The following is a 27,381-nucleotide window of genomic DNA, read 5'->3' as shown; positions in this document are numbered from 1 at the left end:
ATCCTGTCTCAAAAATAATTAAAGTTTTAAAAAAGAATGTAATTTCTAGAGTATTATAAATATGATTACTTCAGAACTGTTTTATCACTTTTTAAAATGTAACCGGTGGAATCTAAATGTCATAGTGATTTGTTACTTAATATTGATTTAAAAAGATATAAGTAAACTTTTTATTCAGTACCAGAAATGTCATTCATTACCTTTTTTTTGTGAACTTCTACTTAAATTTCATATCACACACATAGTTTTATCCTTATAATCTGTTTCCGTGCTTGAAATTCTAACCGATCTGCCTGTAATGCTTTTCTGTAACAAAATTGGATATACAGGCATACTTTTATTGCACTTTGCTTTACTGCACTTTTTAGAAGTTGCATTTTTTTTTTTAACAAATTGAAAGTTTGTGACAACCCTGCATTAAGTCTCTTGATGCCACTTTTCCAACACCATGTGCTCACTTCATATCTCTGTGTGCTCAGAAGAATGTCACTGAGATCTTCTAGCCAAGGTGTGAATGCAAAGGAAAATTTCTTGAAGGAAATTAAAAGTGCTACACTAGTGAACACATGAATGATAAGAAGGCGAAATCACTTATTGTTGATATGGAGAGAATTTTAGTAGTCTGGATAGATATCAGCCACAACATTCCCTTAAGCCAAAGTCTTATTCAGAACAAGACCCTAACTCTCCTAAGTTCTGTGAAGGCTGAGAGAGGTGAGGAGCTGCAGAAGAAAAGTTTGAAGCTAATGGAGGTTCAAGAGATTTAAGGAAAACAGCCATCTCCATAACATAGAAATATAAGATGAAGCAGCAAGTGCTGATGTAGAAGCTGTAGCAAGTTATCCAGAAGATCTAGGTAAAAATCATTGTTGAAGGTGGCTATAGTAAATGACAGATTTTCAGTGTGGATACAACAGCCTTCTTTTGGAAGAAGATGCCATCTAGGACTTTTATTACTGGAGAGGGAAGTCAGTGCCTGCCTTCAAAACTTCCAGTGACAGGCTGACTCTCTTGATAGGGGTTGATGCAGCTGGTGACTTTAAGTGCCAGTGCTCATTGACCGTTTTGAAAATCCTAGAGCCCTTAAGAATTATGCTGAATCTACGGTGTCTGTGCTCTGCAAATAGAACAGCAAGAGCCTGAAGACAGCATATATTTCTTCAGCATGATTTACTGAATATTGTAAGACCACTGTTGAGACCTACTGCTTGGAAAAAAAGATTCCTTTCCAAATATTACTGTTCATTGACAGTGCACCTGGTCACCCCAGAGCACTGATAGAGATGTACAAAAGAGAATAAGGTGGTTTTCATACTGTTAACACAATATCCATTCTGCAGCCCATACAGCAAGGAGTCATTTTGACTTTTAGGTCTTACTGAAGAAACACATTTCATAATAACTGCCATAGTGATAGTGAGTCCTCTGAGATATGGGCAAAGTAAATGGAAAGCCTTTTGGAAAGGATTCACCATTCTAGATGCCATTAAGAACACTCACGTTTCATGGGAGGAGGTCAAAATATCAACATTAAAAGGAATTTGATGGAAGTTGATTCCAGTCATCATGGATGACTTTGAAGGGTTCAAGACTTCAGTAGAGGGGAGTAACTGCACCTGTAGAGGAAGTAGCCAGAGAATTAGAATTAGAAGTTGAGCCTGAATATGTGACTGAATTTTGCTGTAGTATCATCATAAAACTTTAAATAGATGAGGAATTGTTTCTTATGGGTGAACAAAGAAAGTAGTTTCTTGAGATGGAATCTACTCCTAGTGAAGATGCTGTGAACATTGTTGAAATGACATCAAAGACTTTAGAATATTACATAAACTTAGTTGATAAAGCAGCAACAGGGCTTTAGAGGTTGACTAACTTTGAAAGAAATTCTACTGTAGGAAAGATGCTATCATATAACATTGCAGGCTATGGAGAAATTTCTTTGTGAAAGGATGCAGTAATCTTTGTCATTGTGTTCTTTTAAGAAATTGCCATAGCCAGCTTGGTCTTCCGTGATTACCGCCCTAATCCGTCAGCAGCTGTCAACATGGAGGCAAGACTTTTTACCAGCAAAAAGATTATGACTTGCCAAAGGCTCAGATGATTATTAGCATTTTTTAGCAATAAAGCATTTTTGATAAATGTGCATATTAATGCTTTTTAAGAAGACATAATACTTAAAACTACAGTATAGTGTAAACAGAAGTTTTATGTGTATTGGGAAACCAAAATTCATGTGACTTGCTTTATTGTGGGGCCTAGAACTGAACCTGCAATTTCTCCAAGGTACGCTTTGTATATAGAAATTACATACTTAAAAGTTTCTTTTGAACTTAATTTCCTCTTAAGTGTTAAGAAGTCTTAAATATGTTTCCTATGTTATTTAATTAGTAGTAGTATACAGTTGATCAAACAAATAAATATTACACGTAATTTTATAAAGCCTTAGACATAAAATTCCATAGTGAACATAACCATTTACCAAGGTGTGTGGCGTCCTTCTCCCTAAGTAGTTTAAGTGGCATTGATGAATATTACTAGGGCAAAGTTTCCATTTCCTTTGTGTAATTTTTATTTTTAAATGTGTGAGTCTTGAGAAACCGATGGGATTTGAAGGCGTTTTTACAGCAACATGACTCATTTCTTTGCCTTCCTTTTGAATTTTGTGCTAAAGAAGCACTTAATGATGTATTGTCACAAAAAAAATTTTAAATGCCCTGTTAACAAGTCAGGCATTTTCTTCAATTTTGATGAAAAGAAAGAGTTGGAAACCAAGTAACTCAAGATGGATTTGGTTTCTTGGTCATTAGAGGCATTAACATTTTCATTGAGATAGATAATATGATTTTCCTTATTTCCTGCTGTAAGTACTACACTATAGTCCCTCTTCCTCCTGACTTCCCTTCCCTGCATCTTTCTCTACCTTCCACAGTATTTTCTCTCATTCCCTTCTGTTTCTGCCTTACTTCCCTCCAGTGTGCATACTCTGTCTGTTCCTCTCTGCCTCCCTTGGTCTTGAATGTTCTCTTTCCCTCTCCTGATCCTGAAAGGCTGATTCAGGTAAGGGCTGGAAGTCCGACCCTCCATTACCACCCCTCCCCATTTCCACTCCATATATACTCCGCAGATGTACTCCTCTCCTGCCAAAGCTTGCTTCTAAGCTCCCTTACTTGCCTGCTTGCTTGCTTGCTTTTTTTCCCCTCCCTCCCTCCCTCCCTCCTTTCCTTTACCCTGTACTCCCCCCACTCACCCAGCTGTCTTTTTCTCTACCTTTCTCTCTCTATGTAAAATTTGTAGGCTGGGGGCTGTGGCTAACGCCTGTAATCCCAGCACTTTGGGAGGCTGACATGGGCAGATCACGAGGTCAGGAGTTCGAGACCAGCCTGGCCAACGTGGTGAAACCCTGTGTCCACTAAAGATACAAAAAATTAGCCGAGCATGGTGGTGTGCACCTGTAATCCCAGCTATTTGGGAGGCTGAGGCAGGAGAATTGCTTGAACCCGGGAGGTGGAGGTTGCAGTGAGCTGACATTGCACCATTGTACTCCAGCCTGGGCGACAGGGTGAGACTCTGTTTCCAAAAAAAAAAAAATTGTAAATTGAATTTTCTTATCTCTCTAATGAATAATCCTCTTACCCACTAATAAAAAATACAGTATGCATGCAAAGTATAGAATCCTTGTTTAAAAAAAAAAAATGGCTGATGCATATAAAAGTCCTTACTACTGTCAGTCACTATTTTAAATGCTGTATGTACATGAACTCATTCCTTATGGCAGGCTTGTGAGATAGGTACTGTTTTTATCATCTTCATTCCTTAGGTGAGGAAACGAAGGCATAGACAGGTTGAGTAACTTGTGTCAAGTTACACAGCCAAAGTGGTGGAATTAGAATTTGGTCTTAGGCAATTGGTCTCAAGCATCTGTGCTTTTACTGTGCTGTTCTGCTTCTAAAAAGACAGTTACTTGAATGGAGTCTTTAGCATTAAAATGCGTTTTTCTTAGTACTAAGAAATGTTTGTTCTTAGTACTGTGGATGTTGTAAGGCTCTGTAGAAGGGTAATTAAGAAATATATAACATCCTTAGGTTTAGGTATCAATTCTAAGAATTGATGATGGTTTCAAATTAATGCTTATTTTAATTGGGAATATGAAAGTGTTAGCTAAACGTGGCATGTCACACTTAAAATCCAGGAACATGTCATCAAGATATTCATTCATTCATTCATTCATTCATTCATTCATTCGGCAAATACCAGGTGCCAACTATGCGTCAGGGACCACAATGGTGACAAGACAGACATTGATCATAAAATGCTTTATAGTATAAATAAGATGCTAGCTGCTGTCTTTTGCTAATAGGTAAGCATTGCTTTTAAAATAAGTTTTAAAAGTTATGGAATGGAATTCACCATTTTGCTATTCTTGTTTGTAAGTTGTGACATAGGTTTGAAAGGGTTTTCCCACTAAATGTGTGACTCTAATGACTTTCATATATTTTATATATTGACATTTGAATGTTAAGTCCAGTGTATATACCTTGCATTTTAAGAGATTTTTTTCTGTTAAATTTTTGAAGTAGAAAAATAATAAAATAATCCTTGATGAAGAAACACTTAAGTCAAGTGTACTAAATAAAATCACTTCTTTTATTTTCCGTGGGTAACCATTGTTTGTTGTAGGATATAGTTTTTTAAAAATTTTTATGTTTTTGAGACAGCATCTCTTTCTCACTCAGGCTGGAGTACAGTGGAGCGATCATGGCTCACTGCAGCCTCGAACTCCTGGGCTCAAGCAGTCCTACCACCTAGGCCTCCTGAGTAGCTGGGACTACAGGCACGTACCACTACACCTGGCAAATTTTTCCATTTTTTATAGAGGCACGGTTTTGCTGTGTACCCAGAATGCTCTCCAGCTCCTGACTCAAGCTGTCTGCCTGCCTCAGCCTCCCTAAGTAATGGGATTACAGGCATGAGCCACTGTGCCCAGCCTAGGATATCGTTTTTAAAAAAGAAAAAAATAACCATTTTTTCAAGTAGCTCCATGAAAAATCTGATGCAGTAGTAAAAAACTTAAGTTTGGTAAATATAGAATTTAAATGTCTTTATATGATATGGCAAGCCAGTTAATACATTGTTTGTTTACACTTTATTTTTGCCATCATTTGCTGTAATTTTATTTTGCGGTTTAATTTCGTGGCCTTTATAGGCTTGATCTACTTTGGCTGGTGTCTCATGCCTGTAATCCAGCACTTGGGAGGCCAAGGCAGATGGATCACTCGAGGCCAAGAGTTCAAGATCAGACTGGGCAACATGGCGAAACCCTGTCTCTATAAAATATTCAAAAATTTGCTGGGTGGAGTGGTGTGCACCTGTAGTCCTAGCTACTGGGAAGGCTGAGATGGGAGGATGGTTTGAGCCTGGGAGACGGAGGTTGCAGTGAGCCAAGATCACACCACTGCACTCCATCCTGGGTGACAGAGTCATACTCTGTGACAGAGTCTCAATAAATAAATAAATAAATAAATAAATACAGGCTTGATCTTTAGTTAATAGGGCTGCTTTTGAAAAAAAAAAGTTTGATCTTACAGTATTGTTATTGAGAATCAAGTATAATGGTGTATAAGATTTCTTGGTAAAATTCAATGTGGTATATTCATATAAAGTTTTTAACAGTCACTAGTTTTCTTCAAATGGTTAAATTAAATTCATAACTGGGACACTGGCCTGTTACTGACTTACTCCTCTTTATTCCCACTGAATTATTTCATGCTCTCTACTTTATCTGGATTATAATAACTTTCCTTGTGTAAGGTACCTGCAGTTCAGGCCCTTCACAATCTGACTCTGATCTGCCTACATTTGCAGGTTTAGTTCTTAATCCCTGTGAATCATTCACAAGATCACTCTGACCCTTGTTTTAGCTATGTTGATTTTATTTATTTATTTATTTAGAGATGGAGTCTGGCTCTGTCTCCCAGGCTCGGTGGGGTGCAATGACACCATCTTGGCTCACTACCTCCCAGGTTCAAGTGATTCTTCTCCCTCAGCCTCCCGAGTAGCTGAGACTACAGGCGCGTGCCACCATGTCGGGCTAATTTTTCTATTTTTAGTAGAGGCAGGATTTCGCCATGTTGGCCAGGCTGGTCTTGAACTCTTGACCTCAGGTGATCCACCTGTCTTGACCTCCCAAAGTGCTGGGATTACTATATTGATTTTAAATCATTGTATCTCCTACACACACACACACACACAGACACACACACAGACACACACACACTTTCTTACTCATCTGAATTTTTCTTCACTTCTATATTGATTTTAAATCGTATCTCTTACACATACACACACACACACACCCCCACACACACACCCCCTCTCTCACTTGAATTTTTCTTCACTCCTATTTTTGCTTAGTGAGTCTCTGTGTGCCTATTATGGCCCATTTCTAATGTTGCCTTCTATATGAAGTGTGCTTGTTAACATTTTGATTGATCTCTGTGTGTATACTTTGTAAATCTATTTTAATGATAGTACTGATTATCACATTATAAGTACTGCATCATATGAATCTGTCTTGCTTGTCTGAATTGCTTGAGGCCTTGTATTGTATCTTTGAAGCTTGGATCCTTATGAACTTGGTATCTGTTTGGTGTTTTCAAAAATATTTATACTTGCATTGTGGTATAGTGGAAAGTATCAGACAGTTGGGTCTATATTCTCAGTACTACTTCATTGTATATGTCACCATGCATAAGTTCCTTAATGCTCTCTGTGCTAATATTCATCTCTAATTGGGGAGAATAATCTGTAAGATATTGTCTATAAAGTGCCTACCTAGCCTAGTACTAGTTTCCCTTTAAAAAAAAAAAATCAGTTTTTTGTGTCAGTTTATATTTGTTGGTTGTAGAAAAATTGAAAAATCCAATTTAAAGTGGTTAAACATTATGGAAAATGTATCGATTCACAGGAAAAGAATTTCTAGAGCTAGTTATCAGTGGTTCAGTGGTATTATCAGGTTCTTTCTGTTGTTCTGTTCTTCCATTGCCAGCGTATACCTTAGTCTTTTGGCTGGCTATTCTTGAAATTACAAGATGGCTCTGAGCAGTTTCAGATACCCCTTATGAAGGCATGGTTTTTTCTCCTATCCTTTTCTTTCTGAAAGATAGCACATCTCTCTTTGGTCAAAATTGGGTTACATACTTAACCCCACGTCAACCACTGGCAAGGGCATGAATGACTAGATTGCCTTAGGTTAGTCAAAGTAATACATGGGGTTGGGGTGAGATCTAACTTCTCTGAAAGTTATATGGCAGTCTGATACTTGGAAAAAAAGTCATGTTATTATCAAGAAAAAGAGTAGGATGGTCTTTGGATAGGTAACTAAAAGTGTCTTCCATGGCATTTTTAGAAAAATTACAAAGAGAAAGAACAAATGCAAGTCTTTAGTGCCTAGCTCATAGGAGATACTTAGTTACTCATGCCTTGTTACCATATGGGGCATGTGATGGTCTCATATGGTGAATGAGGATTTCTCTCTCAGGTGCCAGTAGCGTCATCATTGAGAAACTTGTAAGGGAAAATTCATATTCTGAAGAATTCTCCTATAGTAATAGTAGTTGTAGTAGTAGCAGCTGCAGCACAACTGTTTTCTAATTTGAAATAAAATAAAAAGCTAACACTTTCTGTTTAGCATGTTTTTAATTTGGAGGCTGTGTATAGGTAAAATAGAATCTATCTAAACTGAAGAATTACACGATACATTTAACAAAAATACAAATTATTTGTGCTTTTTATTTTGTTTCTGTTTTCAGTGAATGAACTCATTCTTAAACAAAAGCAAAGATTTGAGGAAAAGAGGTTCAAATTGGACCACTCAGTGAGTAGCACCGTATGTTTCAACTCTTATTACTATTTTTAATACATTTCATTTTGTTGTTTTTATTGGTTTAATATTAGTTAGACGTTAAAGTTTAATATATTATTGATTTTTCTTAACGGAGATTGTTAGGATTGTTCTAGTCAAATAACTTTCTTAACTGCATTATCTGTAATACTTTGCTAGAGTGCTCCTATTTTGAAAGGTCTGGTAGGATTATATTGAAACATTTGTCTTTTAATACTTGACATTTGAAGGATTGTATTGCGTGGTGAAACAATGGTTAGATATTTTCAAAAAAACTGTCGAGGCTGGGCTTATACCTGTAATCCTAACACTTTGGGAGGCCAAGGCTGAAGGATCACTTAAGCCCAAGAATTTGAGACTAGCTTGGGCAACATAGTGAGAGTCTGTCTATATTCAAAGAAAAACAAAAACAAACCTTTGAAAGATTCTCAATTTTAAAGGCTTAGTCCCAAATTTCCAAGGCAAATGAGCTTAATACCTTACTACATGCAAAATTGAAAATATGGCTAGACAAATAATTAAATTCAGTTATTTTGAAGGTAAATTACAGCTTTAGAATATTCTCGAATGCACCTTTTATATTTGTTATCTTAATTCATTTAAGGGAGAAGAAATAGTGTTTAAGTTATAACTAGAAGACAGTAGGGAGCCGCTAGCTAGGAAGGAGTAGTTTGGAACATTGCAGTGTATTTTTGGTGTCTATGTAATGAGCATATTAGGAAGTAGCAAGTAAACATTTGTTTTAGTCTCTAAAACAGTCTTCTTAGGAAGTTGTTGTTTCTTCTTTCTTCATTTTTAGAATGGCCACAGGTGGCAGATATTTCAAGATTTGTTGGGAACTGACCAAGATAACCTTGATTTGGCCAATGTCAATCTTATGTTGGAGTTACTAGTGCAGAAGAAGAAACAACTGGAAGCAGTAAGTGGTAGCTAACCTTAAAAAATATTTTAAATGGTGAACTTTATTGCAATGAAAAAGATCTAAAAAATGATAGGATAGCTTCACTAATCCACTCATTTTTACTCAGCTAGAAACAGCTACAAAGTGTCACTTCTGCTAGATTCCCCCTTTTAGTAACTTAAAGAACAATTTCCATACATTATAACTTATTTGCAACGACCAGTTTTTATTAACAAAAGCTGAGTGTTAAAAATCTTCAGAAAGAAAAGTTTCATTTTCATAGGAAATAGTTTTGTTGGTCATTTGTCTTCTGATGAGTATCTTTCTTGCCATATCATCCCCTCTTCATATGTGAGAGTTGGAGGAGAAATAGAGATTATTTTTATCTACATAAAATTCTTTCAGCAGGTGTCCATTGGTAGCAACAGTAGTGTATGGCATAACTAAGAGCATTTAAAGAGATCTGTACTAAATATATCTTATTTAATGTAATGTAAAATTCCATTTATTTTATGTAAATGTTAAAGATGTAAAATGTGAAATTGCAAGTGTTGGGAATTGAGTGTGATATAAGCAACACACACCTTAGCATAAGCAAATACTACCCTGAGGCTAAACATAAAGGGAGTATTTTTTGACACAGTAAGGGAGTGAATAACACATACACACAAAAAGGAATAGTTGAACAACCAAACTTTGAGAAGATTAGAACCATGGCTTCTCTGGAATGCTACAAGTACATGAGATTAGGGATTTGAATGTTGTTGAGAGTCTTTCTTTTGTGCCCCTTGTGACTGTTTGATTGGGACAGCTCTGATTTTCTTTTCTTACAGACTTCTTTATCACATGGTGGATAATAATGTCATTTGCACTCTTGGTTTATATGCATGTTTTTTGATAAAAGAAAAAAAGGAGCTTTTGTTTCCAACTGCAGTTAAAAAATTTTTGTGGCTAGATTATGATTAACTTAGCTTGGATCTGGATCCCACTCACTGTGGTGGGGATCTGCTAGTAGGAGAAAGGTGTGTCAGGTTGAGCCAGCCAGGATGAGTTGTCTCCCATGTTGTATCTGTTTGGGAGGTGGGGTTCATGGGAGTTTCTCTTACGGTTTTAACCGTAGTTTTCTATTAGCATCTACTATGTGCCAGGGGTTGTGTTAAGGGCTGTGGACAAGCTAAAGTTCTGCTATGTGCGTGTGTTTGTGAACTAAATCGTAAAGCACGTATTTTCACATGGTGATAAGTAATAGAAAAGACTTTTTTTTTTTTTTTTTAAGGGACAAAGTTTCCCTCTGTCACCCACCCAGTCTGGAGTGCAGTGGTATAGTCATAGCTCACTGCATCCTCTACCTCCTGGGATCAAGTGATCCTCCTGCCTCAGCCTCCCACTCACGCCACTATTTTTTTTAATTTTTAAATCACCCGACTAGTTTATTTTTGTTTTTATTTTTTGTAGATACAGGTCTCAGTATATTGCCTACAGTAGTCTCAAACTCCTGGCTTCAAGCAGTCCTCCCACCTGAGCCTCCCAGGGTGCTGGGATTATAGGCATGAGCCACTGCTCCCGGCCCTAAAATGACTTAATATGAAAGATTGAACATATGCAGTTACCTTGCTCCCTTTTGAAACGATGAAAATGACAGTAAATTAGGAATTTTAAAGAGGCAAAAAATAAAAATAAAAATGAGAGAAGATATATTTTCAGGAATGTTTACTAAGCTATGAAACAGACGGACAAAAGGTAATATATTAGTAGATCTGAGGAAACTGAATGCTACACCAGCAATAGGGAGAAAGCTAAGAACTGACCCTATTTATATTGTGGAGCAGAGGCCCTGGGATTGGGACCATCAGGTATCTGATACAGTAAAGGCTGAAAACAGAATGATTGGTTGAGAATCTGTTTAAGAAGCAGTTGGAATCCCTGATTCCTTCCTATATAACTAAGCTAATGATTCTTCCTTTTCTACTTTAGGAGAAAACTGTAATTTTTAACCCCTCCACCCCCAACGGAGGTAGTAAGAGAGAGGCTCTCTGGACCACTTCGTAACAGGCACACTTAAAGATGTATGTGGGTGTTCCTACTTCTCCACAGCCTCGTCAGCATCTATTGTTTCTTGGATTTTTAATAATTGCCATTCTGACTGATGTGAGATGGTATCTCATTGTGGTTTTGATTTGCATTTATCTAATGATCAGTGATGTTGAGCTTTTTTGTCATATGTTTTTTGGCCACATAAGTGTCTTTTGAGAAGTGTCTGTTCATATCCTTTGCCCACTTTTTCATGGGGTTGTTTATTTTTTTTCCTGTAAATTTGTTTTAAGTTCCTTGTAGATTGTGGGTATTAGACCTTTGTCAGATGGGTAGATTGCAAAAATTTTTCCCCATTCTGTAGCTTGCCTGTTCACTCTGATGATAGTTTCTTTTGCTGTGCAGAAGCTCTTCAGTTTAATTAGATCCCATATGCCAATTTTGGCTTTTGTTGCAATTGCTTTTGATGTTTCAGTCATGAAGTCTTTGCCCATTCCTATGTCCTGGATGATATTGCCTAGGTAACAAACCTACACATTCTGCACTTGTGTCCCAGAACTTAAAGTTAAAAAAAAAAAAAAAAAAAAAAAGATGTGTGTGGGCTACCATACCAAAAGCAGATAATTACATAGTGAAAGTGAGAACTGGTAACCTTCCTACCTTCTAATATGCCAGCATTAGTCTTTGTTTCCTTTTTGGCTTGGAATTGAAGAAACACAGTTGTCTTACTAGATTACAGATTCTTTCCTATTATTTTCTGAAGAGAGAGCTACGTCAGAAGCAAACTTCCTGTCATATATATATTTTTTTACATTATTGCTTTCTGTTTTACTTTTCATTATTATTTAACCTGAATCTTTCCAGCATACAGAAAAGTACAGAAAATAATATGGAACTCTAAAATACTCCTTCTTAGTTTTAATAAATGAAGATTTTGGCATATATCTCAGATCTGACTTAAGAATTAATTATTTTCATACTTAAACCCCTCTCATCTCATTCCCTTCTCCTAGTGTAACCACCATATGAAGTTGGCAACAATCCTTCTCAAGCATGTGTATGCGTTTCTTGTGTATGTTAGTATGTACAACCATATAAAGTATTGTTTGTATGAGAGGTTTATATAAAGGGTTTCATACTGTAGTTATCCTTTTGAAATATACCTATTCATTTACTTTTTGAGGTTCATATTAATAAATGTAGATTTAGTTTATTTATTTTAACTTCTTTACAGTAATCTGTTTCAGAAATGTATCTATTATTAGAGCCGGGGGCGGTGGCTCACGCCTGTAATCCCAGCACTTTAGGAGGCCGAGGCGGACAGATTACGAGGTCAGGAGATCGAGACTATCCTGGCTAACATGGTGAAACCCTGTCTCTACTAAAAAATACAAAAAAATTAGCCAGGCGTGGTGGCAGGCACCTGTAGTCCCAGCTACTCGGGAGGCTGAAGCAGGAGAATGGCGTGAACCCGGGAGGCGGAGCTTGCAGTGTGCACCACTGCACTCCAGCCTGGGCGACAGAGAGAGACTCGTCTCAAAAAAAAATACAGAATTAACTGGGGTGGTGGCACGTGCCTGTAGTCTCAGCTGCTCAGGAAGCTGAGGCAGGAGAATCGCTTGAACCCAGGAGGTGGAGGTTGCAGTGAGCTGAGATCACACCATTGCACTCCAGCCTGAGTGATAAGAGCGAAACTCTGCCTCAAAAAAGAAAAGAAATATATCTATTATTCTATCGATGGGCATTTGGATTCTTCCCAATTCTTAGTTGTGTCAGCACTACATTTAGTATACCTTTCTCCTTATGCTTGCATTAGGCAATATGCACACGTTTTAACCTTATTAAATGTTTGATATTGACAGATTGCTTTTCTGTGGGTTTATGCCATATAAACACTTGGTATTTTCTGTTTTTTAGTTACTGCCGGTCTGATAATTATCGAATGCTGTTTGTGTGTTTGTATGTGTGTTTTAAAAATAAATTTCTGTAATAACTAGTACAATTGAGAATTTCTTCATTTGGCCACCGTTGTTTTCTGTTTGATGAATTACCTATTCATATTCTGTGTCCATTTTCCTGATGGATCATTTTTCTTTTTTCTTACTGATTTGTATATGTGTGTGTTTGCTTGTATTTTGGATATTAATACTTTGCCAAGTATATATTTTGGTAATTGAATTCTAGTTGAATTGCATTATAGTTGGAAAACATAATTTACATGATTTTAGGTGATTCCATTTTAGATGCTTTGTTGATTCATTACTTACAACTTTTTGTCTTTTTAGTGGTTGCTTTAGAGTTTTTAATACAATTGCTACCACATTCTACATTAAAGTAATATTATACTACTTCATCTGTATTACAAGAACCTTAGGCTGAGCGCAGTGGCTTACGCCTGTAATCCTAGCACTTTGGGAGGCCGAGGTGGGCGGATTGCCTGAGCTCAGGAGTTTGAGACCAGCCTGGGCAACATGGTGAAACCCTGTCTCTACTAAAAAAAATTTAGCCAGGTGTGGTGGTGTGTGCCTGTAGTCCCAGCTACTTGGGAGGCTGAGGAGGATTGCTTGAACCCAGGAGACAGAGGTTGCAGTGAGCCAAGATTGTGCCACTGCACTCCAGCCTGGGAGACAGAGCAAGAAAAAAAAAAGTCTCCAAGAAAAAAAAAAAAGAACCTTAAAAACAGTATACTTTCATTTTCTCTCTCCTGGCCACCGTAGTATTTTATGTCATAGATTTTACTTCTAAATATTTTATATATTCCACAACACATTGTTATTAATTGTGGTTAAATTATGGAGATTTCTAACAAGTCTTGTATTACCCATTTATTTACCATTTCTGGTGTACTATATTCTTTCGAGTAGATCAGTTTCTATCTGTTATTTTCCTTTAGCTTCAAGGACATCATTTACCATTTCTTCAGTGCAGGACTGCTGGAAGCAAATTATTTCTTTCATATGTCTGACAAAGTCTTTATTTTATGTTTGAAAGGTATTCCATATGAGTATAAAATTCCATATTGACTTTTAAAGAAATGTTGCTCCACTGTCTTCTAGCATTGTTTCAGATGAAAAGTCTGCTGTCATTCTTATCTTTTGTCTTCTTAATGAAATATGTTTCTCCCAGTTTAAGATATTCTTTTTATGGATGTAAGCATTTTGATTATGATGTGCCTTGCAATAGAATTTTTCCCCCCGTTTGTGTTTTTTTTATTATTGGGTTCTTTGAATTTTTTTAGATCTGTAGATTTATAGTTTGCTTCAGATTTAGAAAATTTTTGGCCATTATTTCTTCAGATATTTTTATGTCCCCCTTCCACTTTGGGAATTCCAATTACATATCTCTTAGGCTAGTTGAAGTTGTCGTTTAGGTCACTGATGAAAGTTTTGTTCATTTTGTTTGATCTTTTTCATCTTTCTAGTTCATTTTGGATAGTTTCTATTGCTGTCTTCAATTTTTTTCCATGTAGATTGACTTTTCCCCTTATTGTAGGATATATTTTTCTGCTTCTTTGCATGCTTGTTTCTTAGATGCCAGAAATGATAAATTTTGCCTTGTTCAGTGCTGAATATTTGTGTAATCCTTTATATATTCCTGAATTTTGTCCTGACATGTAGTTAAGTTACTTGGAAACAGTTTGAATCTCTTGAAGCTGGTTCTTAAGGTATGATAGGTAGGACCAGAGCAGTTTTTTGTCTCTGCTAGTTTTGCCTCACTACTGAGACAACCTTTTTGAGTATCTGATGCGTGTATATTTCTTGGTTTTTCTACTCTGGCTGCTGGGAACATGTAATATTTCTGGCCCTTTGTCTGGAAAGCATTGTTTCATATAGTTGGACTGGTGTTTTGTTGTTTAAGGCAGGAATGTAAATCTAGTCCCTTTTACTCCATTTTTGCCCAAAGGGGAAGCTCAATTTGCATGTGTTTAGTCCTTTGAAATTGATAGTGATTTTCATTGTAGCTCAGCATTATCTGTTTTGTAAATATTCCACTTGCATTTGAAAACTGTTTTTATTCATTGTAGTGCTTTATAAATATGATTATGTAAAGTTGGTTGATATTATTATTATTATTATTATTATTATTATTTTGAGATGGAGTCTCTCTTTGCCACCCAGGCTGGAGTGCAGTGGCGTGATCTCTTCTGCAACCTCTGCCTCCCAGGTTCAAGTGATTCTCCTGCCTCAGCCTCCCAAGTAGCTGGGATTACTGGCATGCACCACCCCCCTTGGCTTATTTTTATATTTTTGGTAGAGATGGGGGCTCACCATGTTGACCAAGCTGGTCTTGAACTCCTGGCCTTGGGTGATCTGCCTGCATTGGCCTCCAGAAGTATGGAAATTACAGGTGTGAGCCACCACACCCAGCCAGTTAATATTATTAAAATTGTTTTTCCTCCTTGCTCTGTTAGTTGCTGACAAATGTGTTACATTTATAATTTTAATTATCTATTTTTGTTTTCTTTTTTGGTAATTTTTGCTTCATGTATTTTGAAGCCCTGTTATTAGGTGCAGTTCATACATGTTTAGAATTTTTATGTCTTCTGGATGAATCATCTCCTTTATTATTATTATGAAATGGATATGTTTATTGTTGGAACTATTTCCTGTTCTGAAGTCTGCTTTGTCTGGTACTGATATAGCCACAGCACCTTACTTATAGCTAATGTTTCCATAGTATAGTCTTCTTCATGTTGTACTTTAATTCTGTCATTGTCCTTATAAAGTGTGTGTCTCTAACAGTAGGTAGGTATTTTTTTCTGTTGTTTTTAAAAACATAGTCTAATAAGTGCATTGAATTGAAGTGCTCAAGTCTATTTAAATTTTATTTAATATAATTATTGATATGGTTGGGTTTGAGTCTACACCATGGTATTTGTTTTCCATTTCTCTCTCCTGTTCTTTATCACCTCTTCCTCTTTTCTCGCCTTCTTTAGACATCATTAGGTTTTCATCATTCCATTTTATCTTCTCTGTTTTTCATGTACTTCTTTTTATTGTAATTTTAGTGTTTTCTCTAAATACCACAAAAGGCCTTTTCTCCCACACAGTTTATGGTATGCTACTTCAAGGACAATATGTTTTTAGGAAATCTTGAATATATGGTATTCCACTCTAAGGAAAATGTGAAACTTTACAATAACTCAGTTTACTAAACTTCTGCTTTTTTTGGTTCAAATCATGCTACAAATCCCACCAAACTTTTTTTTTTTCTTTTTTTAAACATTGTTATTTTGGCTTTTGAAGATAGGATACCTAAATAAATAAATAAATAAATAAGAACGAAAACCCGCCAGTCTCTTTTTTTTATTTACCCAAATATATACCTTTTCAGATGCTCTTCATTTTTTCTCGCATCCATCCGGATGATTTCCCTTTTACTTGTATAACTTTTTTTACTATTTCTTGTAAAGCAGATTGTTTTGCTCTATATAGAAGCTTTGGGTTTTCTTTTTAAAACACTTTAAAGATATTTTCACTGTTCTTTTGTTTCTGATGAAATCAGTAGTCATTTTTACCATCCTTCTCCTAAAGCTAGTATATCATTTTTCTAACCACTTTTAAGACTTTCTTTTTGACGCTGGTTGTCAGCAGTTTGACTATGTTATTCCTACATTTTATTATTTTTATATTTATCCTTCTTGGGTTTCATGGAACAAGAAGGTCTGTTCTTTTTTTTATTTTGTTTGTTGGCAGCGAACAAATCCAATGCCTAGGATTTAATTTTTGAACATGATGAGCCATTACTTATTCAGCCTTTTGCTCTACTTCTTTTTCTGTAAGTTTCTAGTCATATGTTGTTATAATGTTTCATGTTATCTTATAGACTTCTGATGCTCTGTTCTTATTTTCCTTTTTTCTCTGTGAATTTAAATAATTTGTATTGAACTGTGTTTGAGTTTGTTATTCCTTTCCTCTGTTATGCCTGCTTTGCTCTTAATTTCATTCAATTTTTAAATTTTAATTAATTCATTTATAAAATAATTTATTTATTTTTTTAGGAGCAAAGATGAGAGACTGACCTCTTTGGTTTTATTCAGGAATTTAGCTTAGTTGGGGCTTAATTGCTGCTTGAGTTAGTTTCAGTCATTGGCTTTAAAGAATAGTATGCATTTTTGGTTTATCCCCTTTTTTGCTACTGTGGAAGTAACCTTTTACATTTTAATCTGAAGGGGATTAAACACTGTTTTTTTAACTGAAATGTTTTGTATTGTGAAAGTGCTGTCTCTGTGATGCCAGTGCTTCCAAATTTAAGTCACTCATTATATGAACTGTTGTCACTTTTTGTAAATATTCCTCTTATGCTTTGAAGCATGTGTGTTCTGAAATTGTTTCAAGGATTTATGTTCTTTATGTCTAATTTCTTTCTATTTAAAATTTTCTATTAAAATTATTTAAAAATAAAACCCCAGCTAATACAGAAGAAAGTGGATTAATTTACTAATATGATTATAGATTTTTCAATTTTCCTTTCAATACTGTCATCTTCTAGTTTTATATCCTTTCAGTCTTTTTGTATTTAACTTTTAAGTTCAGGAGTACATGTGCAGGTTTGTCATATATAGGTAAACTTGTGTCATGGGGGTTCGTTGTACAGATTATTTTGTCACCCAGCTGTTAAGACTAATATCCATTAGTTATTTTTCCTGATCCTTTTCCTCTTCCTGCCCTCCACCTGCTGGTAGGCCCCAGTGTGTATTGTTCCCTTCTATGTGTCCATGTGTCCTCATCGTTTAGTTCTCACTTGTAAGTGAGAACACGCGGTATTTGGTTTTCATCCTGTGTTAGTTTGCTAAGGATAACGGTTTCTAGTTCCATTTATGTTCCTGCAGAGGATGTGATCTCCTTTTTTATGGCTGCATAGCATTCTATCGTGTATATGCACCATATTTTCTTTATCTAATCTACCATTAATGAACATTTAGGTTGACTCCATATCTTTGCTGTTGTAAATAGTGCTGCAGTGAACATACATGTGTGTGTGTCTTTATAATAGAAGGATTTATATTGCATCGAATATCCTGGTCACATATACCCTTTCAGGACTGAGCCAGGAAGAAATGGAATCCCTGAAGAGACCAGTGAAGAGCTCCAACATTAAATCAGTAATAAATAGCCCTACCAGATATACAAAGAAAAGCTGGTACCATTCCTACTGAAACTGTTCCAAAAAATTGAGGAAGGGGCACTCCTTGCTAAGTATTCTATGAGGCCAGCATCATCTTGATACCAAAACCTGGGAGAGACACAACAAAAAAAGGAAACTTAAGACCAATATTATTGATTCACATCTATGCAAAAATCCTCAACAAAATACTGGCAAATTGAATCCAGCAGTACACCAAAAAGCTTATCCAGCATGATAAAGTAGGCTTTATCTTTGGGATACAAGGCTGGTTCAACATATGCAAATCAATAAATCTGATCTATCACATAAATGGAACTAAAGACAAAAACTACATGATTATCTCAATAGATGCAGAAAAAGCTTTCAATAAAATTCAACCCCCCTTCATATTAAAAACTCTCAATAAACTATGTATTGAAGGAACATACCTCAAAATAGTAAGGGCCATCTATGACAAACCCACAGCCAACATCATTAAATGGGCAAAGACTGGAAGCATTGCCCTTGAAAACCAACACAAGACAAGGATGCCCTCTTTCACTACTCCAGTTTATTCAACATAGTAATGGAAGTCTTGGCTGGAGCAGTCAAGCATAGAGAGAAAGAAAGGGAATCCAAATAGGAGGAGAGTAAGTCAAACTATCTCTGTTTGCAGATGATATGGTTCTCTATCTAGAAAATCCCATAGCCTCAGCTGAAAAGCTTAAGCTGATAAACAAGTTCAGCAAAGTCTCAGGATACAAAATCAATGTACAAAAATCACTAGTATTCATTTCTTTCAGTACAAAGACTTGGGAACTACCTGACTTATAAAAGGATTTGTTATCTAGTCTTTAGAGTCATTCACTTTTCCAAACTGCAGTATTTTTTATTGCCTTATTTTGTTATTCCAGAGAATTTTATAGCCCAGGGGCATGTATCAAGGTAAACTTCTGGGTGGGTAAAAGATAAGTGACAAGCCTGCCTGCCTTGCTGCTATCCCTTCCTTAAAACCGTCTGTACAAAGTGAGAATAGAAAATTTGATGAAAGAGGCTAGAATTGAGAACTGGAGTGATGTCTCGTGAGCAGGCATGTTTTAGAAGAAGAAAAGGCAGATGGTGGAGAATTAGGGAATGAATTTCCTAAAACGCTCTGTGTCCACATACACTTTTTAAGATCTTCCTGCATTCTCAAGTATGTCTGTACCCTTATTTGAAGTCTGTTGTCTATTTATACAAGCAGAAGTGAATATCCTTTAGAAGTTTTCTGTTGACAGTAGATTTAAGGAAAATACTGTAGTCTTCTAGAGAAAAATTATTACCTAAATAGTAATATCCTGTGTAAAGTATGGGATGATGACTCCTGTTTGTGAAACGTTATCTGCACATTTTATAAATAGGGAATCTGAACCCAAGTAGGGGAAAAACACATAAAGTTATCTAGGGTTTTTTTTGGTTAGAATTTTAAGCTAGGCACAGTGGCTCACACCATAATCACAGCACTTTGGGAGGCCAGGGAAGGCAGGTCACTTGAGGTCAGTAGTTCAAGACCAGCCTGGCCAGCATGGTGAGACCCAGTTTCTACTAAAAATACAAAAATTAGCCGGACGTGGTGGTGCAAAACTGTAATCCCAGCTACTTGGAAGGCCGAGGCAGGAGAATTGCTTCAACTGGGGGGACGGATGCTGCAGTGAGCTGAGATCGTGCCACTGCACTCCAGCCTGGGAAACAGAACAAGACTCTGTCTCAAGAAAAAAAAAAAATCTAAGTAATAAATACTTCTAATTTACAATGTCATAACGTTATTAACAAGATTTATAGCAAATAGCAGCAGTCCCTAGTTCCATTACTCCCATTCCCTTGTATCAACTTTCTAGAGGGAATCTTTTCAATTTTTAATTGTTTTTATTTACTGAGCACACTCTCTCTCTATTATGTGTGTGTGTGTGTGTGTGTGTGTGTGTGTGTGTATATATATATATATTTTTTTTTTTTTTTTTAATTGAGAGAGAGAGAGTCTTGCTCTTTCATCCAGACTGGACTGCAGTGGCGCGATCACGGCTCACTGCAGGCTTGACCTTCCTGGGTTCAGCTTCCCAAGTAGCTAGGACCACAGGCACGTGTCCCTACGCCGGGCTAGTTTTGTATTTTTGTAGAGATGGGGTTTCGCCATGTTGCCCAGGCTGATCTTGAACTCCTGAGCTTAGCCAATCTGTCTGCCTTGGCTTCCCACAGTGCTAGGATTGTGCAGCCAACAATTCTATATTTCTAAATAACTTGCCTATGCCATTCTGCTTGGAAAGTGTTATGCAAAAAAAAAAAAAAAAAAAAAAAAAAAAACATGTTTGCCATCAAAATGGCAGTTGTTCTACTCTTGAGAAACTATTGTAGAGTGAACTGTACTTGGGAAGATGAACTCATGCTAACTAAACCTGTAAGGACCAAATTACTCATTTATAGTGAAATATATAAAAATCAGTTACATTAGTTATTTACATAGTTCTGACCAGTGTGTTTTCTCCCAGTTGGAAAGACATCTAACTTACCATGTAACAGAAGGATACTAAAGCATGGAATTGGAATAAGAAGAGTTTAATACGCAATTCACGTATGTAATTATATTAGGCTCTGATCAGGCAGTTGCTTCCATTCCCATAATAAGGATAATTTTTTCTTTTAGAATACAACAAAATTTAGTTGCAGAGAAGGATAGGAAAATAAAGAAGACCAATGTTCTATAAAAATTTGAAGCATATTTCATGTCACGTGGTGGATACACTCCCTCTTGAGACACTTGGCTGAACCAGATGGGACAAGTGTAACAAAAACTTGCTGTATTGTAAAGAGTACTGAGAGTAGAGAGTAAAATACTAAAATGTATATTTCTTTCTTTTTTTCTAAATACATTTCTCTTTATTTTTCTTACACGCTTCCTTATCTGAAAATGGGAGAATTGGGCTAAATGATCATTACATATTTTTTGGAAGTTTTGACAATTGTAAGAGATGTGTAGAGAATTGACTTCTTGGACTTCTATTTTTAGTAGTGGAATTACTTTCATGTTAAAAATTCCGCACCTGTTCTAGTAGAACATTATATGGCTAGACATTTCGGTATAATTGGTTATACTCTTTGCATTTTTTAAAGCATTCTCTTTTCTTCCACTATCTATTTTTTATAATTTTCTTTCGTATTTGTGAAATTATAGTTTCGTATTTGCCATTCATCTCCTTTCTTGAAATTCTTCCTTTAAAAAGATTAAACTGCAGAAGAAGGTGTCATGTGGTGAATTCCTGGTGTATGTAGTTGGCTCCGCTTTCCTTTTACATTGACACTTTGGGGACTTTCCCCTTCTTTCTACAAATCAATTGCATTCTTGTCGTATTTACATATTCTAGTTAATAGATTGAAATGAAGTGTTTAAATTTATAATTTTGAAGATAGTTTGTATACTTCCTTTGTAAATGAACTGTCACTTTATTAGCTTGGAGTTACTTTTTGTATAAAATTGTTACTTTTTAAATAAACTGTGGTCTTTGTCCTCTAGACAAATAATCTGTAGATAGTTAGAGATAACTAGTGTAAAGGAGTCCCACAAACAATGTGAAAGACTTGGATACTTTGTCATCGTTGTTGAGACAGAGCCCTTGTGAGTTTGTTCTGTGTGACAGATTAACTCACTTGGGAAGAATGGGTCTAAGGTCCAGTCAAAGTCAGTTTGTCTTGCAAGAAAAAATGTCAATCTTCATGATACTATGTTTTGGAAATGTATTCAGTTATAAAACATATTATTTCAGTTATATTTTTTAATTGGAGTATCCTATTGTGATTGTCAGTTCATATTTTATCTCTCCTTATTTGCCTTGACTTGTAAATTACATTCATCTGTTTTGCCTCTTATTTTTTAAAATCCAAAGGTCTTCAAGAGGCATAGACTCTAGAAGTGGGTGTGAGGCAGTCATGCTTATTTGTAGTACGTGTTATGTCTTACTGATTCTTTGATTTTAATTGGCTTATTCTTATCATCTGGGCACTTGTTTAACATAGATTCCTGGAACCTTTTCTAGAGCAACAGGATCAGAATTTTAAAAATCTGACCCAGTGTCTGTTTTTAACAAATGCCTCAGGTAGTTCTGTTGCATAGCCAGGCAAATTAAAGTTTTATTAATCTTTTTTTTAAAATATATTTTTGTTTGTTTTGGAGTCGCTCTACTGGGCTTTTTTATTCTTCATTTCAAGTATATAAGAAAAAATTAGAATGATGTTTGTTCATAAACTATCTCTTATTGTTATTTTATTTTTAGCTTTTGATATTCTTTTTATATATTTTTATCAGATTGACCTGGAATTCCTGGTTCTTGTGAATTTTAGCAGTAAATGGCCAGACGCGTTGGCCCATGCCTGTAATCCCAGCACTTTGGGAGGCTGAGGCGGGCGGATCACGAGGTCAGGAGATCGAGACCATCCTGGCTAACACGGTGAAACCCTGTCTCTACTGAAAATACAAAAAAATTAGCCGGGCGTGGTGGCGGGCGCCTGTAGTCCCAGCTACTTGGGAGGCTGAGGCAGGAGAATGGCGTGAACCCAGGAGGTGGAGCTTACAGTGAGCCGACATCGCACCACTGCACTCCAGCCTGGGTGACAGAGCGAGACTCTGTCTCAAAAAAAAAAAAAAAAAAAACAGTAAATGATATATACTTGAATTTTTATGTTTTGCTACTCAGAAAATGTCAAGGCTTGTTATACTTTCATTTATCTGTTCTATCTTTGTTTCAATTACCAATTTGAGTTACTCCCAACCCACAAGCTGTCCGCTTGATTATATTAAATTTTTTTTGTTTTCAGATGTTTGATTTTGCCTGAAATCTTCCATAGAAATATATTCTCACATCTGTGAGTAAGTAGGTAATAACTAGAAATAGTAAATTTGACTTTTTAAAGGTATAGGTTTATCTCTATTTATTACACTTATCTCTGCAAATGAGCTTCTCATGGAGAAAGTGATTTTAGTGTCTATCAGCTATGTTACTTCCACTGTAAATTTTGTTTTGATGTTTTATTACTTTAGTTGGGGAAGAGAAGGCTAGGAGTCAGATAATAGAATTGCTACTATCCATGAAAAGATTTTTCAGCATGTTAGGTAAGGGATGTAATTTAAAACACCTGTTTCTTAAAGTTAGTTTGAGTTAGTTTTGTAGAAAATTGATTCTTTTAAAAATACCAGTTAGCAAATGGGAAAACTGATTAAATAGAAGTAATAGACGAACTTAAATGGGTTCATAAAGTTGCTTCTTACTGTTTATGCTATGGTTTTAAAGCAAACTTTCAACTCAGTTATATTTTTTAAAAGAAAAATTATAATTTTCTATTGTAGGAATCGCATGCAGCCCAGCTACAGATTCTTATGGAATTCCTCAAGGTTGCAAGAAGAAATAAGAGAGAGGTATATTATTTTGTGTGTTTTACATAATGTTTTATTTACTATTGTTAACTGTTCCCATTTTGTAAAAGCATTTCAGGCTAAAAATTTCTTTAAATATTTTTAAAAGCATTTTAATTTTTAGGAGGTTTCCTTAAGCTTTGTTATTTTAACTTCTTTTCTGTTTACAACTTGACACTTAAAAAATCATTTTGTGGAGATGTGCTGAAAAGTTATCAGTAAGATTGACTACAGTAACTTACCTAAAAGCTATAAAGAATTGAAAATAGATTTATTAAATAACAGCCTACCCTTCGCCATGAAGAGAAAACTTAGGAAAATTTAGATAATAAAGCCTTAGGTAGGAAACAGTTTTTTTTAAACATATGTAGGCAAAAACAAGTAAAAACATAGCTATGTATTTAGAACTTGGGAGTTCTAACTCATGGAGGATAGTTAAAAGGCAGTTTTTTATCAATAGTTTTATAGCGAGCATGTTCTAATTTAACATAAAATTTCAAAGTCATTTCACACTATACAAAATATGGGAAAATTAAATAGCCAAAATTCTGTTCTCTGGATAGCATGCTAAAATAACTTCGAAAACTTTTTTTTTTTTTAATTTCTAACTGGCTGGAACCTGGTATGTTTATGTTAAGAATTGTCTAATTAGTATACTTTTTACTCATTTAAAACTATGTAAATTGTCTATTACATGCTATGTTCTGGGCTATCTTTGTTCTTTTTGACAATAAGTAGATAAGAGATGTTTTACTGGATGATGAAGTGTTGAATAGCTAAATATTTTTATATGGTTTGTGGCTATTTTTTTTTATTTTCAACTGTTGCTAATTCAGTTGTGATTTTAAGGTGCCTACTAACAAACATTATCTGTTATAAATTTAAGATTTACTTGTGTCCCTTAGGTTTTTCCTTTTTTTTTTTTTTTGGTGGGAAAGAAGATGATGTCCAGTCATTTATTTGTTTAAGTGTCTGGTGGCTCAATATAAACGGCAGTGTGCATGAAAGTTGCCTGATGTGGAGCTTGCAGTAAGCCGAGATGGCGCCACTGCACTCCGGCCTGGGTGACAGAGCGAGACTCCGTCTCAAAAAGAAGGAAGTTGCCTGATGATCTTGCTAAAATGCATGTTCTGATTAAGGGAGGCTCTGTTGGAGCCTGACAATCTACATTTCTAGCAAGCTCCAGGGATGTTGAAGTTCTTGGTCCTTGGACCACACTTTGAAGATCAACGCTGAACATTTTTATAATATATGGAATAACATGTTTCTGTCTGTCTGAGAATTTGAAGTCATTGAGAATGATATTCAGTACATAAGAAAGTACCTGATAATGAATGAGTAAACGAATCAACAAAGTTAAAATCTCAAAATACCTGGGGCTTAAATGAAATGACTAATAATTATCTGTGTCCTAAACTAATTTTAAGCAACAATTAATGAAACCTAATGGTTTTCATTAGCCCCTGAGATTTTTCAGTATTACTCATTGCTTCTGTAGGGGTCTCCTGATGCCTGCCACAAATTTTTAGACTTGACGTTGTCTCGTATGATAAGGATATACCATATAACTGTAAAACATGAAGGGTCTGAAATTTTTTACCTTTATAGCAGGTTAGCAAGTTAGCTTGCACAGTTTCATCGATGCTGGCAAAAGACCTGAGATGACTGGAGATAAAATATTTTATTACTCATGAGACATTTGATAACATCAGCTTCATCTTTGCATCAGTTCCCTCTGACCCCCATGTCCCACACGTGACAATGTGGAGATGGCTCTAGGTGGATGCTGCACACACAAATGGATTTGTTTATGTTGCAGCAAAGGAACCCTCATGTTAGGAAACCCCAGTCTTCTAAAAGGAGTTGCTGGCAGACCTGTTCAATCTTGGTACTGCAGGGAGACCAAGATTTTTTATATTGGTCAGAAAACAAATCTGTCCTCTGCCCCCAGAATAAGTCCGTATTTCTGTCTTGCCAGCCTCTTTGCCATATAAATATTCTTGGAAAGATAATTTACAACAAAAGCTGTCACAAGATGTGCAGAAATTGGAGAGATAATGGAGAATTCCTTCCCAACATTAATTCTTCTCTGTGATCTTCATTTGGCCTTTCTCTGATGTTGTGGCCCAGGGCCTCCCGCAACATCTTCTGTGATACTGACTTTGATTTTATAGATTTGGCATGGTGTTTTTATATTTCTGTTATTAAACTTCTGAGTGAATCATGCTGTAGAACTTTTTTGCTTGACTTTAGTTTGAATCTAATGTAATCTTTGTGATTGATTTTTCTTTTTTTCTTTTCTCTTGGATCATATTTTCTTGTAGTAGGTATGTTAACCAAGAAACATACGAGTTCCAAATACTTCTGGATATTTGTGCCTCCAGCGTACAGTGATTGTACTGTCATTAATACATTTTGGTTTTCTTGATTTTGTTATATCTATGATTGAGTGAACTTTGAGTATTTTAGATTTAATTACACAAGAAATTCTGAGAAGCTAGGTAACAAATTGTAAACGTTTATCTATTTGATTAAATTTCATGAATTTAACAATAATTGGAATTGGGTACTACTATAGTGATTTGTAATTATAATAAGCTTTAGTCTAGAAAATATAATTGAGTAATACCTCATGTTTTAGTGCAGACGGATTAAAGTGAATGGTTATATTTTCTTGCATATAAGTCTGTCTGTGTGTTTAATCCTCAAAATGAATATAATTGTTACAGTTCTTAGGACCTGTAATACAGTTTATATACTTGAACTTATTCAAGTAAAATACAGATTTACCAGGAGGCAAATTGCTACTTTTGAGTTTGTTTCTCTAAGCTTAACATTCAAACTTTGCAAATTAACTTCGTGATTTCATTTGTAACTTTTAATTGGAGTTCTGATGAGTGTAGGTTTAGACATTGATATATACCAATCAGAGAAGTTAAATACGCTTTTTGGATTTAGTGTTAAGATTCATTTAACTCATTTGGATAATGAGTACTCCACTGTCACAACTGGCTAGTAATTTAGGGCCAATTAATTTTCAGTTTTATTTTTTTCCTACTGATTCTCCTTAGAATATTGAGAGAATGGAAAGTGCAAGTCACATAATAAGCATTTGCATTAGTTATCTATTGCTGTGTGTCAGATTACTCTGAAATTTGGTGCCCTAAAACATGAAAAATTTAATATATTGAGTCTAGAATTTTGACTCAGAGTAACTGGGTGCCTTGGCTCTGGGTTTCTTACAAAGCTGCAATTAAGGTGTTGGCCAAGGTAGCAGTTATCTCAAGGTTTGACTGGGATGGGAACTTTCCAAGCTCGGTCATCAGCTTTTGGAAAGAGATACTGCTTTTTTTGTCACATGGGCTTCTCCACAGAGTAGCTCACTACATGGCAGCTGGCTACTTCTCAAAAGGAGCAAGTAAGAAAGCAAGAGAGGGTGTTGAAGACAGAAGTCACATTCTCTTTGTAACTTCATCTTGGAAGTTATATCCTAAAACTTTTGCTGTTTTCTCTTTGTTAGAAGCATATCATTGGTTCATTCCACACTCAGAATTGCACAAGGGTGTGAATACCAAGAGGTGGGGCTCTTTGGAGGCTGTCTTAGAACCTGTCTATTACAGCATTTAATAGTTATATATATTTAAATGAACGTGTTAGTCTCCTTCATGGTCAGGTTAATCAAAAGGGGTGTAGGATCCATGTAAAAGCTGGTCTTGTCTGTGCAAATTTGTACCAGCATTTGAATGATTCCCTTCTATTTCATTTGATTTAATTTTAAAATGCACTTTTGGAAGTGTTTGATACCTGTTAAATTTACTGTAATCGTTTTGATGAGTCTTGTTTTCCTTTTGGTTTTACTTGGAATTTTAGTGAATTAAATTTTAAATGATTTTTATATGAAAAACACAAAAAAGTATATAAATCAAATTTAAAGAATTATAGTAGAGTGACCATTCGTATAACCACCATTGTAAGCACAATGCTATACTGCTAGAACGGCTG

At 35.6% G+C, this 27,381-nt stretch overlaps 1 protein-coding gene across 50 annotated transcripts in view; it reads left to right on the top strand.

Moving 5' to 3' along the window:
* COP1 (COP1 E3 ubiquitin ligase) overlaps positions 1-27,381 on the top strand; it is a 256,894-nt gene that overhangs the window by 35,267 nt on the left and 194,246 nt on the right. For 18 of the 50 annotated variants that reach the window (XR_012426194.1, XM_074020568.1, XM_074020106.1 and 15 more), the window contains 3 exons: positions 7,809-7,885; positions 8,700-8,819; positions 23,314-23,382. Coding sequence is in view for 49 of the 50 variants with exons in the window: in XM_074019386.1 (XP_073875487.1) it covers positions 7,809-7,885; positions 8,700-8,819; positions 23,314-23,382 (266 nt within the window). In the remaining variant the exon portion in view is untranslated. The remainder of the gene's footprint in view (positions 1-7,808; positions 7,886-8,699; positions 8,820-23,313; positions 23,383-27,381) is intronic. The other 32 variants (XM_074019442.1, XM_074020276.1, XM_074020076.1 and 29 more) reach the window with 4 other exon arrangements.

Source organism: Macaca fascicularis, chromosome 1 (assembly GCF_037993035.2).
Source record: "Macaca fascicularis isolate 582-1 chromosome 1, T2T-MFA8v1.1".
NCBI classification, from domain to species: Eukaryota; Metazoa; Chordata; class Mammalia; order Primates; family Cercopithecidae; genus Macaca; species Macaca fascicularis.
This window is presented reverse-complemented; position numbering and strand designations above follow the sequence as displayed.